A 17,266-nucleotide genomic window follows, 5' to 3' on the forward strand; every position below is an offset into this window, starting at 1 on the left:
GCAGAATGAGACATAGTTGGGGAACCCAGTGCTATCCTGTAGAAACAATCTGTCAGGATTGTTTTTGGATCCCCACAATGTCAATTCTTCAAGAGATATGAATACTACAGAAAGACAAAGGTAGTTCCTGCTTTGATATGGTGGAAGAGAAGAAAACCGAGCATATAGGATGACCAAAAGACCATGGCCCCCACCACAACCTACGCCCACCTCCACCACTTCCATAAAGAATGGTACTAAGAATGCATGGGCCGAAACTAAAAGGATGTCAGGAATCTGTTGACGACTGCTAGTATTGCGGGTATCTTAATTCTTACTGTATAACGACTATGAGAATATGAAGCTACCTGAATTACAACAGTAGTACTGCGCTATGACTGCCTATGTGGCACATTCATAAAGCACTGCTTTTATATACTGGAGGTTCTATGTCCGCCTTTTACTGAAGTTATACTAAAAACCATATAGGTGCTTTTCTAAAAAGTAAGAAACGGAGTGAGTTGGCCATGTACTCGCTACCCGGTTTAGTTTTCCCAGAATCAAGTCCTGACTCTGAATGCTGCATTACTGAAACATCACACATGAAACAACAGTGGTTGTCTCACTTTTAACTGGCTTCATTAACATCCAAAATCGCAATATTTAACACTAATGTCAGCCAGAGTACATAGTACATGTATATGGTTTAAAAACATGTTCAGCAATCGATGTAGAATCAAGAACAAATAAATAGGATTTTTTTAAAAAGTAGACAAAAAAATAAAACAAAATGATCCAGGAATAAATAAATGATATAAATAAATAAATAAATAAATAAATATGATGTATGGTAAACATTTTTTGTGAAATTCTGCTGTATAATTATAATACCATCAGTCAATTAAGCAAAAACTATATATATATATATATATATATATATATATATACAAAAAAGACAAAAGTCCAGCTCATGTGAAGAAATTAAGTTTATATCTGACCTTTTGTAAGTAAAAAAATATTATCTGCAACAACAGAAAAAAAAGATTTTATATATAAATGACTTACATGCATACTTTCAACAAAGAAGTTTTGATTTATTAATGTTACATGTTACATTTCTATTCAAAAACATGTATATAAGCTCCAAATATATCACATGATAATTGTTTTTAACGAAAAAGACATCAGCCTAACAAAAGTTTGGTACAGAATATGACTGCTGCATGTTGTACCATATGTGCTCACTTATAAGTTGAACCCAACTGGAAATGCAGGCTGATATGGGTCAATGAAGTAATTCTAAGAGTTATCAGTAGAACAAAGAACATAAACCTTAATCTGCCACTGCGTTAAGCACTGTCAGGTCAGGGTTATGTTGTTTGTAGTTGTACTCAACTTATAAGTACATATACATGGTAGGTGTTAGTACAAGAATGAATGAAAAATAAATACATAAATTATGTGATTTAACAAGGAGGTAGAACTCATTACTACAATATACAAAGTGTCAGTGACATAAAATCAATGGCACAATAGGAAAATCTTGCTTCTGTTTCCAAAATGAATTATAAATCATGATATTCAGTATGTGCGACATTTATTTTATACTGACTAAAGGTGCCATTTTAAAGTGTACCCTTTACCATGATAAATCGGCAACTTGAGTTCCTTGCATCAAATGGTGACTTCATTAAAATTTGGACTCAAAGCATATCTATCCAATTACATGCAAATAACATATGAGGAAGATTATAAATATTATTGTGTGAATGTCAGCAAATGACCAACTTTTACCAAAAGCAGATTGTATTATCATGTTTCAATAAAATCATACCAGTAAGGAACTGAAAATATTTTAATTGTACACATGTTTTTAACTGATGTGAGGTTTTAAAAGTTTACTTAGGATATAATTTTTAGTCCCATTTAATTTATAATTAAATTCACATATGTAAAACATAAACACTAAACTGACAATGAATTTCCAACTTTGGCCTTTTTAATCCTTTAAAACAAAAAATCAAAAATCACTAAGCTCAGCTTCCTTGTTTCATTGGTTTTTCTCTTACCAACCAACAATGCTGAATCTAGATAATTACTACCAGCTCTACAGTACATACATACATACATACATACATACATATATATATATATATATATATATATATATATATATATATATATATATATATATATATATATATATATATATATATATATAGGTATACACACATCATGTCTGTGATAAACACAAGGCCTCAGACTAACTGTTCTCTTTAGCTCTCATAATGTTTAATTTTTTGTTGACCTAACAGAATTTGATGCAAACTAAATTCTGTAATAGGCATGATGAAAATTATGTATCTTGCAATTCTGTGAAAAGTCTCAAATCTTGACATGCCAAGCAACACACTTGGGATTGTGTAATATTGCATAAATTGCTGCTTTCTGTTTAACCTAGTGCAAACCAATAATTGCTAATACTGTAAATTTCAGATGATAGTTTTAACTACTCAGTTGAATAAATAGTTTAATTTATACTAATTTTACTAACAAGTCATAAACATAATGTTATATATCACAGTTATTTATCACAGACATTTTTTAAAACTTCAATATGACAGTTCCAACCTTCATCTGTATAAATCATTTCACACAGATCAATACAGATCAATACAGACTTTAAATCACAATATCAGGAGTAAGGATAATAACCAAAGGCCTCACGAACATTAATAATCACCTCCCTTGAAATCGGCCATAGATGATCCTCCCATAACCCACAATCATATAACTGTATTGAAGATATAGCAATGTGATAAAAGTATAATCTCAAATATTTAGACAAAGACATTATGTTTTGGACCTTCATCTTACAACGACACCTGCCAATATTAATATCGTGGAATGTCAAACCCCAAAAAAATTTTTCCCGCTGAAGACACAATTAGCTATGTTTTTTTACTTAATACCAACATATCAACTTGAGATAAATTGAAAGAGAGCCTTTGTGAAGCATGAAGAAATCCTGTAACCAAGGCTAAAAAACATTTTGAAAACAATACGCTTCACCTTTGATATTAATGTATAATTTCCATTATATTAAAAATTACTAGATAACTGTATCATATTGGTAGATGTTTTACAAGCAGATATAAAAATCTATACGATATCAGAAAGAAAAAGCTATTGTTTTGTAACTGAGATGTGGCAATTTTATGCTGAACTGGTGCTGATCACTGTCATACATCACCACCGGTTCTTTAGCGTTTGCACTCCGAAGGCATTTATGATTTTTATTTGATTTATTGGGAGTGGCATAAAATTTAAATGGCAAGAACTATATCCCTAGCTACAAAGGTCTTTGCAATGAAACTAAGCATTGCCTCCATATCTGGAAGCCTTTTTTGTTTGACCATTTGTTGCATAATTTTCTTCAGGAGGTTGATAACTTCTTTTACAGCAAATCTGCAAACAGTATTTGCAGGAGACTATGTGACTCTTCATCTTGAAAGGAAAATTTGGGAGAATTCAGACACAGAACACTAAAATACAACTAAATGGTAACAGAAACAACATGGCATGATAGTAAATTAATACCAATGTATTACTGTATGTTCTTGCATGTAAATATCCTCTGACAATGCAACATGTGCCAGATTAGCACACATATAATTATTTTCTGATTAGTTGCTTACAAAAAGAATTTCTCCAGTTGAGATATCATTTCTATAACAGATGATTTGACATAACGAACCCCCACAAAATTGCAGTGAAATTTGTTCATCAAAACAGTATTGCAATCTGGAACAAAGAACTGGTAGAAGAATCATTAAATATAACATAGTGCTTTGCTGCATCTGAAATTTAGTTAGTTGGATTTATTAAAGATGGTTGCCACTTATTTAGGCACTGACGTACTACGTCCACCTCTTGCAGATTTAAATGTATTTTGACATTAGTGCTCTTCTCCAAATGCATTAAATGCCATGAATTTGTGTCTCATATTAAAGTTATATTGTTCTATTTCATGCATCTTTAAGTCTATAAATAGAATCTAAATGTTTTATTCCCTGCTACTTGAGTAAGTTGCCTGCCTAAGACGCCGGATGTATTCTGTGCCCCATTCACGCAGAAGACCCTCTGCATAGTTAAAAGTCCGCGACAACCTGCTGTACACAGATCGCATTTCATCATCGCTGTACAAATATTTGGCAATTTCAGTGGGCATAGGCTGTAAAATAGAAAATTATAACAGAATAAAAGATATTTGGAGGACTTAAATGACTTAAAATATTGATGAGATCAGAAATAAACTGATGTTGAATTTTATTTGAATAATATTGAATCTTGAAGGATATCAGTCTTAAACATCATTAAAACTAGATCATACTGATGTTTCGTCAGATTATGAGCCATGAAAATTCTACCTCAGCTGACATCCATGGATCAACCAATTTTAGTCAAAAGCTGCAACACAAGATTTGATGACATCACCATTGTAATCATAAGAAGCTAAAACCATGTTATGACACATCATTTTCAGCCCAAGTTCACCCTTCAGTGTATATTTCAGAGCCCCAGCTGATCACTTTTATCTATTGCATGCTTTTTTTTTGCAGAACAGCTTAAATAAGTTAGCATGCCACTCTTCATTCCCTCTCGAATCCATTTGTGCACTACATGCGAATATTGTTATTAGATTTGTCACTAACAGAATTTGTCGAATGAATCACATCATTACTTTTTGAACACTGGACAAGAATCAGAATTACAAGCGACTTCATTGACTAAATTAAAAGAGCATCTCTTAAGTCTAAACTGAATATTTGAGCATCGTTTAAACTTAACATCTTGATTATTTCAAAGAACAGTTAATGTCAGCTTTCTTAACAAATGATTCATTCCTTTCAAACTTTAGTTTGATTGGAAGACTGGAGAAATTAATGAAAAACGGCCTTTGGGTCTTTGAGATAGTCTGTATCTGTAATATCAACACTTACTAGACAGCTATAAATGTTATGATCATGACCTCATTATTATGACATCATTTTTAGCCAGGTAGTGCTTATGAACTCTCAAGCTGCTTCCATTTGGTGATCTTGCTTCTCTCAAAATGCCACTGCCACCACAATATAACTCCAACAATTTCTTGCAAGAACGCCTACCCTTGTTTCAACCTTTCTCAATGAATTCTCACAAGGCAGATGCAATTAAATTGTAAAACTTTAGACAGCCACAGTAGGTGTAATTATTAACTCTTCACCACAGTTTTATTTACTAGATTTCAATGTACAAAGGCCTGAAATCACAACTCAGAAGATGATTACTCAGAAGTCAAACAGTCTATGCAGACAGTGTTATTATTTGACCGATGTCAATGACACCGGAGAGCAGTTTAATGAACTCAATGAATTTAAACTGATGTGGCTGCTAATTCTGACTCTTACTAAGTAATGAAAATAAAATGCTTACACAGTCCTCATAGCAGTTTTATAAAGGAAGATGATAAAGTCAAGAAAAGTACAAGACTACAGGAAATCTTAACTGATCTACAACTTGAGTAAATCAAAGTCACAAGCTATAGGTTGCAGAAAGCCAATGTCAAAACTGTGCAATGCTGGAAGTAATTTACCCAGAGACACACTCTTTGTTTATATATTTGATCCTAGAAGTATATAATCTTCAACTTATGCAAATCTGTTTCATTTTTAAACAACTGTTTGGGTATTATTTTCTATCTGGTACATCTTCCCGTACCTTTGTACGTAAAGTCCTTTATATAGGATCGATATTCAAGTAAGTGTAGCACAAAAAAAAGCACAACAAACCCATACATTTTAAGTAGTTTTAGATTGCTTGAACATTTAGCTAATTTACAAGATCAATCTTTTATAAAAGTTAATGACTTCAACATTTGACAAATGATCATTTCTAAAAGTCTAAGAAATGTGAATATAATTGGTCGCTAGTTTCAACTTGTTGCTTCTACCACACCAGTTTCATTGCATCAAGTGAAACAGAATTTCTTTATACCTTTATCATTTCAATACATGCCATAACATTCATAAAATGACTTTTCATTCAAAAATGTTTCATCTACAAGATTGCATCTGAAGGACTACAGTAAATCAGGAGAGCATGTCTAATGTAATTTTTGGGCAAGCTATTTTATGTCGAACACACCTTAGGAGATTGTAGGTAATTGCACCTCATTAATCACACTAACACCTTCCTCACCATTAATATTGATGTGTCATATTTTCTACCAAACTCAACTGTAATCTGATCCATGAAAATGTTTTAAAATATATGTTCTGTAAAATACATCATGTAAATATACTTCATGAAAATATAATTCATGTAATATACATCATGTAAAATATACATCATGTAAATATAATGTAAATATAATTCATGTAAATATACATCATGTAAACGTACTTGATGTAAATAAAATGTAAATATAATTCATGTAAATATACATCATGTAAATATACTTCATGAAAATGTACTTCATGTGAATATACCTCATGAAAATATACATCATGAATTCAATGAAATTTAAAACTTGAAGCTGCACATGATGAAGATCAATGTCCAAAAAAGTGTAGAAAGAAAATAGCAGCAGAGCTTTCAAACAGTGTTAAATATTTTCCAACAGAAATATCACAGCGATGACATTTTAGGTGAAACGTTTTGGAAACTGACAAAAAGGTATATGCCTTGGACCTACTGACAGAAAACAATGACTGCATTAAGTCTGTTAACCACTGTACCACCCAAACCTAAGTCTGCAGCTTCTAGACTAGGTACATACATAAATGATTTAAAATTACCATCATGTCCCTGCTCTTTGAAGCGGAGACTCTTCGCACCAAGTAAAGAAGTGTGGAGGCCACTATCCGTAGATTCCTTTCAGCAACTTCTGTCAGTGCTTGGTTAGAGAGACCATAGTCGACCGGTTTCATCATTATCTGTAGACAAGACAGCAGTATAAATTTCAGTTACAATCACCAATGCAAGCATGTATCAGATGTCTATTCCAAAACTACGAATTATGAACACATTATTAATTGAGTAGCTCACTATTTTTGCCCTAAGCCTTGCCCATCCTCATTACATGGTAAATTCTCAACTTCTTGAAATTATGAATTTTGCTTACTGACTTACTGGTTTTAATAAATCAAAGTACTAAGAATGCTGATGTTTTTTAAGGCTGAAGTGATACTAATTTGCATAAGCTCAGTTGGAACAACATAAATCCAGAGATGTTGCTATTAAAGTCTCTCTTACCTGTCATAAACCTTTTGCTCTAAGTAATATTCGTAATATTTATCTAAATGTTGTTTAACTGATATGTCTCAAGAAAAATTTGTTATACTGACATTTTAAATATTATTTGGCAAATTATTAGTTTACTGTCACAGTGATTTTCTTTAAAGCATTTTCTACTATCATTTCAAGTGTTTCTATCAAAGTCAGTGAAACACTCACAAGGGAGATAATCATTTGCCTAAATTTAACTTGCCCCCTTTAACATACAACTCTGACCCAAAAGGTCATTGGATCCCTACATTGAAACTAATTTTAGCAAAACCATACAGTAAATAAAACTGGATCAACAGCCACATGCATGCAGGAATTAAGATACCTCCAAATCAAAAACAGCTTCATTTCATCACTTTCAGGTAAATCCAACTGTTCGAGTTGTCCAAGTTCAAGATGCTATGCATGTTACTATATATTCTCTACAATACAGTCTACTTTGTGGTCTTATTAGGGTCTGCATTTCCCATCCACCGCATATTTATGAATAATATCAAATTTCCTCACCGTTGTGATCATACTTCTGGATATAAAGATCCCGATAAGCAAAAGAAAAGCTTCGGCATCCCCAATGTTCATCGTTCTGCCATTCTCGCTGAACTGCAGCCTCTCCTGACAAAAAAAGCAGGATAGTTTACAATCTATACAGCAGCACAGATAGGCCGCAACTAAAGTGTAATAAAAGACTAGCACATGAAGGTGAATTAAAAATAGATACTAAATTGTTATCACCCCCAAAATGTTTGAATCAGAAGAATCAAACTATTGACATTTTCTGCCTTCCAACAATCATCCTCAAATGTTGGAATTGTAATAAATTAGGTATGTTTCACTGCTGTTTGCTTGAACATTCTTTCTCATCTGTAGGAAAGTAAATGTTTTTTGTAAAAAATAAAAATTATCTGTCAATGTGGCTACTCTTAAATGAAAATGCTCATGCTCTGCCAAAGAAATATGTTCTCATTGTTCCCTCTTGTTAAGCCAAAGGTAACAAGAAGACAGGCATGCATAATGTAACATTCATGTCAGTTGTAAGAAATCTGCAACCCATTGTTTTTATGATTACCAATTTTACTTTCAGTATTCCTTTTTTTGTAACGGACATACTTATTAGATATCACAATAGACAATCTCTGACTGGCCCATACCATCTCAACCTGCCAGAAGTAACCATCTGGGAACCGCTTGCCACTGCGGATCAGCTCAAATACAGCTGACTTCTTGTGTGTACCCAGAACTCCAGTGCTAGGCTGAAACAAAGGAGCTCAAATTTAGCTTCATGGCTGAAAATACTGATTGTGAATGAATCCTGATGATTATTTCATTATAAAATTAATAAATTCAATGATTTTAGAATTAGTGATCCACGTATTTAGAACAGAATTTACTCACAAATGTGAAAAGGATTTGTTACATTGTGACCTAATCAATTAGAACCAACAGTTGAAGAAGGGTATTCTATGTTCAATGAATAGAACTGTGACTATGTGGTCCATGAATTATCCATAAAAATGAGGCGTGATGATCAAATATAACTTTGTTAAGTGAGCATTGAGTACTCTACTTATCATGTTTTCCTGTTTAAATTTAAAGAAATTAGCACGTATGAAAATGGAAAATGATAATCATATATTAATAATTATCAATATTAAATGAGATCCTTTTAATTCACGTTTAATTTTAGTTCAATTCAATTTCAATCTTGACACATAATAAACTGTATATAAATCGAAAGAAAGGCTGCATAAATTACCATGATTTCTGTAATGTGATAAATGAGGTTTTCAACAACATATTGAAGTTCCTGAATAAGCACACTTTCTTCCCGTGTCCCTAACTGGCCACCGCGCACAAGTCCTGACAGGTCATAGGCACTGGGACCAATGACATCATTTAGTACTGGGTAAATATTGCCTTTTGGCTGAAATATAATGAATAAACATGCCAGACATAAGAAGAAGGTGATACTTAAAATGTTCTTAGGCTAAGAAGACCTCACTATAAACAGAAGATTGTAACCATTTCTTCAGTCTGAACTGAGTCAGTCCATATCTGGATCTGTTAGGTGGTTACAACTTGACACTGTCTCTGACAAAATAAAGCAAACAAATGTAGATGTTCATTGTCTGTGCTAATTTGCATGCTGTTCACTAAAATGCATGACTTACCAATAGGTGTTTCGTTATTTAAACCTTGCTTGAAATGGTTGGGTAACATACCTGACAAATGGCAGTTCATCAGGAACATATGCAAGTCACATCCATTCAAGTGAGAAACCAGTTTCAAATATCAGTCTTTAAACATCTTCCACCAGTAAACTGTTTAGCATCAACTATTTTGCATCTTGCTTCATGTGTAGATGTGATGTTTATAATCTTTGCTATTCAAAGTGTCATTATTAAATGTATACAATTAGAAGGTCATTTATGAAAAGCGGTAGAATTATTCTTCATAAGTTACATATAGTATTAATAAGTGCTGTTCCATTTGAATATACATGGTACCCAGAAAAAGCAGTTTTTTAAAAACATATGCCAGCAGCCTAGGGTACTTTGATCTCACTGAGTTCATATTAAAATGAGAAGAAAATTCTACACTGCATTTATGGGTGAGTACCCCACTTTAAAAGTGCCTTCCCTGGGTCTCGTGTATGTTTTAATCGAACAGCCCTAAACCAGTTTGAGGAAATTTACAAACATTAATAAATGCAGTTTTGAAATGAACCAGAAAACAGACTTAATAAACTGCATGAGAAATATATGCACTAATCAAACGTTATCTGCAAGCATTGAATTTCAGATTCTGTAATAAAAAAAATTAAAAGTACAATGCTATATATTTTCCTGATATTTTCTATGCTGAACCATCATGATCAAAAAGATCAAAGAGAAATTTCAATATCTACTCAAGGTGAATAACTGATAATGTTGACTACTGCAGAATAGTAATTCCTTTATATATTAACTAATTATTAAGATTATAATTATTATTTGATCAAGTAAGTAATAAATTAATCAAACATTATTAACACAATATTTTACTGAAGTGTCTCAATGCAAAATTTTCTCTTCCTGAGAAGTTTCATAATTAACTTTCCAAGTGATTGTTCACATCTGGCTAGAAACTTTTGAATGCAATAAGAATACAGTCATTAGGGTAATTGTGTTGTACAAAAATTATACTTACATTTAAATATATCCTATGTAAAGCTGCTACTATTTCTTTCAAAATAATTCCAAACAAAAACATACTGCTTGGTCTTGTGTTTAAATTCTGGAAAGAAAATGAAGGAATATGTGGAATATACAATGTGTTACATAAGAAAACTTTTCACACCCTAAATTATTTCAATGTGATAAATGACTTGAAGCTGGATTTTATTTTAAAATTTGTTAGAGCATTAATGATTCAATAATTTAATCATATATATGTCTTATTAAAATTACACTTTATTAAACATGGGATACAGTACACTGTCTTATAACTCGTGTACATCCTATTGCATTCATTATGCATTATAAGGCATAGGATACAATACGCTTTCCTATAACCCATGTACATTTTATTACATTCTTATAATTCATGTACATCATATTACATTCCTATAACTCGTGTATATAATATTACACTCAATTTATAGGATGCATGTCCATCAACATTTTATTATCTTGTACAATTATGTTGACCATTAAGAACTTATCATTAGTGCCCAAACACAGAGCATAAAAAAACCACTTTATGAAATGAAACAAAATTTCTGCTTAAAGCTGCATCCTGAAGATATATTCAACACTTTTGAATCAGTAATATAATTTGAAACATAGATAATATATATTCCACTAAAATAATCAATATAATTTATAATATATATATATATTCTATTTAAATCATTATTATAATCAATTATATTTAAAATCCACAAAAATAATTTAAAGATGTATATGCGAGGTTCGCTATTATGTAAAAAACCAATTGTTTTCTATCATTCTAAATAATAAGTGAAATAAAGTTAGTCAGCTTGTTAGATGAGTTTTACAGCATAAGAAAAGAAACAAAAAAATTGTTAATAACCATGCACCAGTGAAAGAAAATTATACTACTTTATTAATTTGCTGATGACAAAGGGAAGCGGACTGAAATTGGATCTAAGTTAGAAAAAAAGTGTGTCCCATTCTCAGAATGATTGACTGTTTGGAAGAATCTATCTCTTGTGAAATCGTGAAACAGAACTTCTGTCAATTTTATTTTGAAGACACAATTAGGTAGTGCCCTTGATATACAGTACTATCCATAATTTTAACTTAACTCATTTCTTGTAATCAGCCATAAAATAATTCATCACCAGACGGTTCAAACCATTTAAGTTATAGGATCAACATAACTCCTTTTTCACAAAGATTTTTGCCCTTTGTACCAATTTCAATGAAAAAGAAACAGCAAAAAGACACACACACAAGATTTGAAGTAACAATAAATGTTGAAAACTTTAATAGTAAAGAATGACAAAATATTTATGCCGCCAGTTAGTAATTGTACTATAGTCGTGATATGCGTGATATGCATTCCATCAGTTCTTTAAATAAATGTATGGTTAATCATGGCAAACAAGCAATACTGTATGATAAAACCCATAAAATTAAAACATTGATATGTATTATTTTTGTAAAAAGATTTAAAACATTTGTAACTGTCATTTTCAAATTAATTCAGTGTTGATTTATTCAGTTTGCATAGGTTAGTTACATATGATACTACATTTACTTTACAAAGCACATTGTTCAGATTAATAAGCAAAAGTCTCAAGACATCCCTTCTGTGAAATATGAAAACAATAAAGTGCTCTCATTAATCAAAATTTGTTTCTGGCAAGAAGCTTCAAAAGGTGATAGTAACTGCATTGTCCAAAAAATAATGGCAGCTTGTTTCTTAATTAAAACTTTCACTGTTGGTTGTCTGTATATTTTGTATTTCTTTTATCTCCTGAAAAGCTCAGATCTAAAGAGCTTGTTATAAAAAATTTTTTTTACATTTTAGCAAAACTTGCTCTGGGCTTTGCTTTCTAAATAATATATCTATATATCTTCTTTAAATTTAAAGTCATCAACATCTTGTTCAATTTTGTCTAAATTATTCAAAAATGTCTTTTTCCATCCAGAAGAAAATTCCCAATTATCTCCACAATAACAGTGATTTATAAATTCAATTTCAAATGTTTTTTATTTGAAAATATCATAGTTCTGAATTTGGCACAGAAGAAATAAAATTGTCAACATCAAAAAAGAAATTATGCATTCAAAGTTTTAAAAATGTTATAATTTAACAGGTTTTACTGCTGTCAACAGGTAGATAGTGTACTATCATCAACCCATTTTATAGTGCTAATATTGTGAACTATAAAACTCAGTGTGAAAGAATACAAAGTTTTAAAGCAATAAATATAACAATACAAATCATTAGATATACCAGAAACTCCATGTTAGTAAAAGACTGGAAAATACTCTATATGAATATCATAAATAAAACAAAAATAGCTGTCAGTGGAGTTAGGAGCAATATGCAGGAAAGAGAGAATGTTTGCTTACTTTATTGCCTTTGATAACCACCAATTTAGACATTGTCATCAAAATAAAAGGAAGAACAACTCATAAAGAATATTTACTTTCCCAGTATGACAAAATATGCACTTATTATTGTTTCATACTGAAATGGATGATTTCAAATGTGCAAAACCAACAGGCCTGCCTAATACACTTTGTTTACACATTATACTATTAAAATAATGATACTGAAATGATTGGCTCCCTTTAATAATGCTACAATCCCATTTCAAATTAGGGTTTACTACAATTAACAATGTATAAAGAAAATATTATATAACTTGACCTTAAATAAAATTTAATAGGCAACAATGTAAATAATGACTGAAATGTGAAAAGTCACAGACTAATATTCCCTTGTTTAATCCATGAGGAATACTTGATGGACACTGCTTCATTTAGCCTGAATTGATTAAAACTTGGAATCTTTCAAAGTGACTGTAAAACAAGTTGAATAAACCTGAATCATGTATGAAATAATGTCATTTGTTCTCTCTTTCCGCATGTGTTAGTAGGTACCTTCTTGGCTAAGTGTTTCAAATGTGCTATAAACCAAGCTGCATAGCCAATGTGACGAAATTTCCTCAGGCCCTCTGAAATAAAGTGAAAAATACTAAATTACTACTGTTTCAATGCATATTTCATAGTTGCAACAGCTACACACACACCCACACACACACACACACCTGGGTTTGAATTTCCAGTCAGAACTCTAAGGTACTAATAGTACAGAATAATAAATTTTAATAATAAATCTTAATAATAAATTCTAATAATATATTTTAATAATAAATTTTAATAATAATATATCTTGTCATTTACTAATTATGTACTCTTGGGGCATTGCTAACTCAGTAATATACAATTAGAGACACATCTTCAATATGTACATAATGTATGTGTGTTAGCACCATAGTTTTTCTTGGGATGGGTGGGGATCTGTTTACATTTATGATTAGTTCTGGTAGAACATTCTTGGCTGATGTTTATCTAACAGACTTTTAACAATGCTCCATCATTACTTCTGGATTCCTACCCATGACAAATCTTGCCTCTTCACAAATTCATGAATTGAAAGAACACCAATGTCATATTTTTTATGGCAATAGGTGTATTTTTCCATGATAATAGATGCACTTCCAGTTTGCATATGGTGCAATGAAGATGCATTTTTGAGCAAAATTGAACCTAAAACGAAAACTTTTTCCCTAAGCTGATTTATGAGTGTGATAACTCACTGCGGCAGCAAAGAAAATTGCACAGTTCATCATCATATAAAAGACTTTTGACAAATTGATTTGTTGATATAAACTTTCTGTCAATGCCCATGAATTGAGACTGTCATTAATCATTATGCACTGAATTTATACAATATTGATGATTATGTCCCTTATAAAGGACATTATTTTCTTTTTGGAAACACAGAACAAAAACAAAACCAATGCAAAATGTGAAAGTACTTACTGGGCCCGGGAAAAGGGTGTTGTGTTCTGGACTTTACCGATTTCCTTTGAACTGGAATATGAAACAAATAAATGTTAATGATACAACTATGAACTGAACTTAATATCAATAAAATTTTTAATTAAATCACATGAATTCACAGCAACACTTGAAAATCATTACTTTCTTTGAATAACCACAGTTAGCCTATGTAAAAGAAAATGACCATACCATTAGAACACCAATCATAAGTTTGATAAAAATAATTTGCTGAAATAACTATCCAAAAATAATCCTGTAAAAATCTATAATAACTGACCAAGCTGTTTTAATACCAACCTCCAAATTGTTTAAGTGTCAGCTGATCAAACATTTATGCTCCCTTTTAATTATAATACTACATTCTAGATATATAAAATCAGTTACAATGTATAGTTTAAACTCTACTCAATTTAAGGCATACTGTCAAAATATATACTATAGTGAGCAGGAAGGGCACATGAACCTCGAAGGGAATGATGCATTTCAACTCCTGGATGTTTTAGTCATGCTGAATAAAATAAATAGGAAGATAGTGCAGCTGTAATCTTGGGTAAAGTCTTTGATTGACATGCTATGTATGTACCCTTAAGCCAAGTCACGCAAAGTGAATTATCTCCACACCTGACGAAGTGCCAGTTCAGACCTATGAGATTAAAATGGGCTTTGAGGAAAGTGGGACGAGCCTGCTGATCATTTGTTTAGCAGTTAGTTATATGCATGGAAAGTATTTGATAATAACCACTGCATTTACCCTGTGGAATAATGAATAGTACTTTTGATCAACATAATACAAAAATACAGTTAATTTCTTTTTTCTTCATAAAATTACCAATGTTTGAATCATACACATTTTAATATTAATATATTTATTTGGTACATTAACAGCGCGTAACAGCTAGAAGACAATACAGTGCTTTCCTGATCCATACAGTCATATATTGGATAATTTCATGAATAAATAGTGACTAATATTATCCAAGTAACCTATTACTTAAGAATAGGTGCAAACTGAGTCTGAGTTACTTTCATTAAACTTATATTGCTTTTAAGCTTCTCACATGTTTCCAATGAAATTTCATTGAATTCCATAAAAAAAATTAGTGAACATTAACCATACGTGAATAAAATGTCTGCTTTCGGAATAAAGAAGGAGAAAAAGACGGCAAGCAAATTTGTATTTGTTATTTAAGCATCAAGATCATTACATCAGTGCAACGTTTTTGAGATTATGCAATTGTGCATATGAATTAAATCCCTATCAATAAATTCCCATAGCTATCCATGGCATGGCATATTCCATAAACGTATAGTGGTTTATAGATCTCTCAGCAATATAAATACTGTATTAAAAAAATTACATAAATGATTGATGCTTCATATGATTGCTTAAAAGGTCGGGGTGGAGGAGCAACGTTGTTGGGGGTGGGGCCTTTAATATCAGCTCAGTTCATATCTAATTTGAACTTATAATCTTTGGTCTGTCTCACCTATGAAAGCTAAATATATATGTGTGTGTGTGTGTGTGCGTGCGATGTGATTTGGATTTTTAATGTAGCTTTAACAATTTTTCAGTCATATCGCTACAATGACTGCAGTGTGGTAGTTTATAGTGATGTCTAGCACTGGGGCATCATGCCAAAGACATGTAGCATGATTTCCCACCCAGTCATATTATCCTGACACCAGGCCGACTAGTCCTAACACTAACCTCTTAATGCTGAATGCCAAGCGAGGCAGCTGTTAGTACCATTTCTTTAAGTCTCTGGTATGACTTGGCCAGGGATCAAACCCGTTACCTCCCACATCCAAGGCAGATGCACTAACCACTAGGCCACCGGAGCGGTTATATATATATATATATATAAAACAGTTGTTTTCATTTATCTGTTACCGACAGTTACATTGTTTTGTTACTTTTTTTGTGCCTATATGAACTCATGATAAACAAGGAAATCTCCATACAGGCAGCTACAGGTGATAAAGAAGCACAGAAGATTGTCCTTCCTGGCTTGTGACAATGTCCATCAAAAAACATACTGAATGCCTTAACTTCAAGTTTGATCTATTTTCAGATTTTAAAGTTTCACAATTATTTTCTTTAAGATTTAAAATAGTATACCGGTACTTATACTAAATGCTGTGCGTACTAACATCTGATATGTCTAGACTGTCCAATATGAATGTACATCAAAATGGTCATTAATTAAGCAGGGGGAATATTCTGCCTATAATACTCTAGTTTAACTTAAAAGAAAGTCTTCTTAATATACTCTTCTAAGATGGGTGGGGGGTGAAATTGAAAACTATTGTGCTTGGTTATTTTACATGAGAACTTACCTGAACAAGCATGCATAGTCCTGGAAGGGAAGGAGGTTGTAAACCTGTCTGTTTTTATGCTGTGACCAGGAACATGTAATTTCACTCTGAACATTAGTCTGTCGTTTTGTTTTGCAGTCATGTGACCATGTGATGACTCTGACCAAAGTGTATTATATTAAGGTGTATTCAACAGAAGCAAACTGCTGGATACAGGGATCCAACCATCATATTTATTAAAAGTTTATGCACACAAGGGCGGACAAGAGGTTGCTGCTTTCATCCATGCCCTACCTATATCCACACATGAGCAAGACCAAAGTTCAAGGAAATTAATTCCTGTTCATGGTTAATGTTTTTGGTCAGAGCACAAACCGGACCCTGGCATGGATCTAAATGTTTTTTATCGACATGACAACTTACCTAGATATACACTTTCACAGGGAGCTTATAGACTTCTTGTACAGGGGTTGACTCTTTGTGGGCTAGTTGTAGTTGTCTAAGAAATATTGACAGCATACATGTAAATAGTTTGGGGGGGCTGGATGGAGCCTGTACAG

General features: G+C 32.0%; 1 protein-coding gene across 9 annotated transcripts in view; it reads right to left on the minus strand.

Annotated features, from left to right (window-relative positions):
* Positions 1–947: 947 nt before the first annotated feature.
* The window catches only part of LOC149791563 (uncharacterized), a 119,506-nt gene continuing 103,187 nt past the window's right edge, over positions 948–17,266 (minus strand). For 7 of the 9 annotated variants that reach the window (XM_089970097.1, XM_089970096.1, XM_089970095.1 and 4 more), the window contains 8 exons: positions 14,370–14,420; positions 13,425–13,498; positions 10,495–10,581; positions 9,062–9,229; positions 8,457–8,558; positions 7,816–7,920; positions 6,819–6,956; positions 948–4,213 (listed from right to left, as the gene is read on the minus strand). In XM_089970097.1, coding sequence (XP_089826223.1) covers positions 4,046–4,213; positions 6,819–6,956; positions 7,816–7,920; positions 8,457–8,558; positions 9,062–9,229; positions 10,495–10,581; positions 13,425–13,498; positions 14,370–14,420 — 893 coding nt within the window. In that variant the 3' untranslated portion in view covers positions 948–4,045. The remainder of the gene's footprint in view (positions 4,214–6,818; positions 6,957–7,815; positions 7,921–8,456; positions 8,559–9,061; positions 9,230–10,494; positions 10,582–13,424; positions 13,499–14,369; positions 14,421–17,266) is intronic. The other 2 variants (XM_089970100.1, XM_089970099.1) reach the window with 1 other exon arrangement.

This window comes from Sinohyriopsis cumingii, chromosome 9 (assembly GCF_028554795.1).
Source record: "Sinohyriopsis cumingii isolate HCF-2022 chromosome 9, ASM2855479v2, whole genome shotgun sequence".
Lineage (NCBI taxonomy): Eukaryota > Metazoa > Mollusca > Bivalvia > Unionida > Unionidae > Sinohyriopsis > Sinohyriopsis cumingii.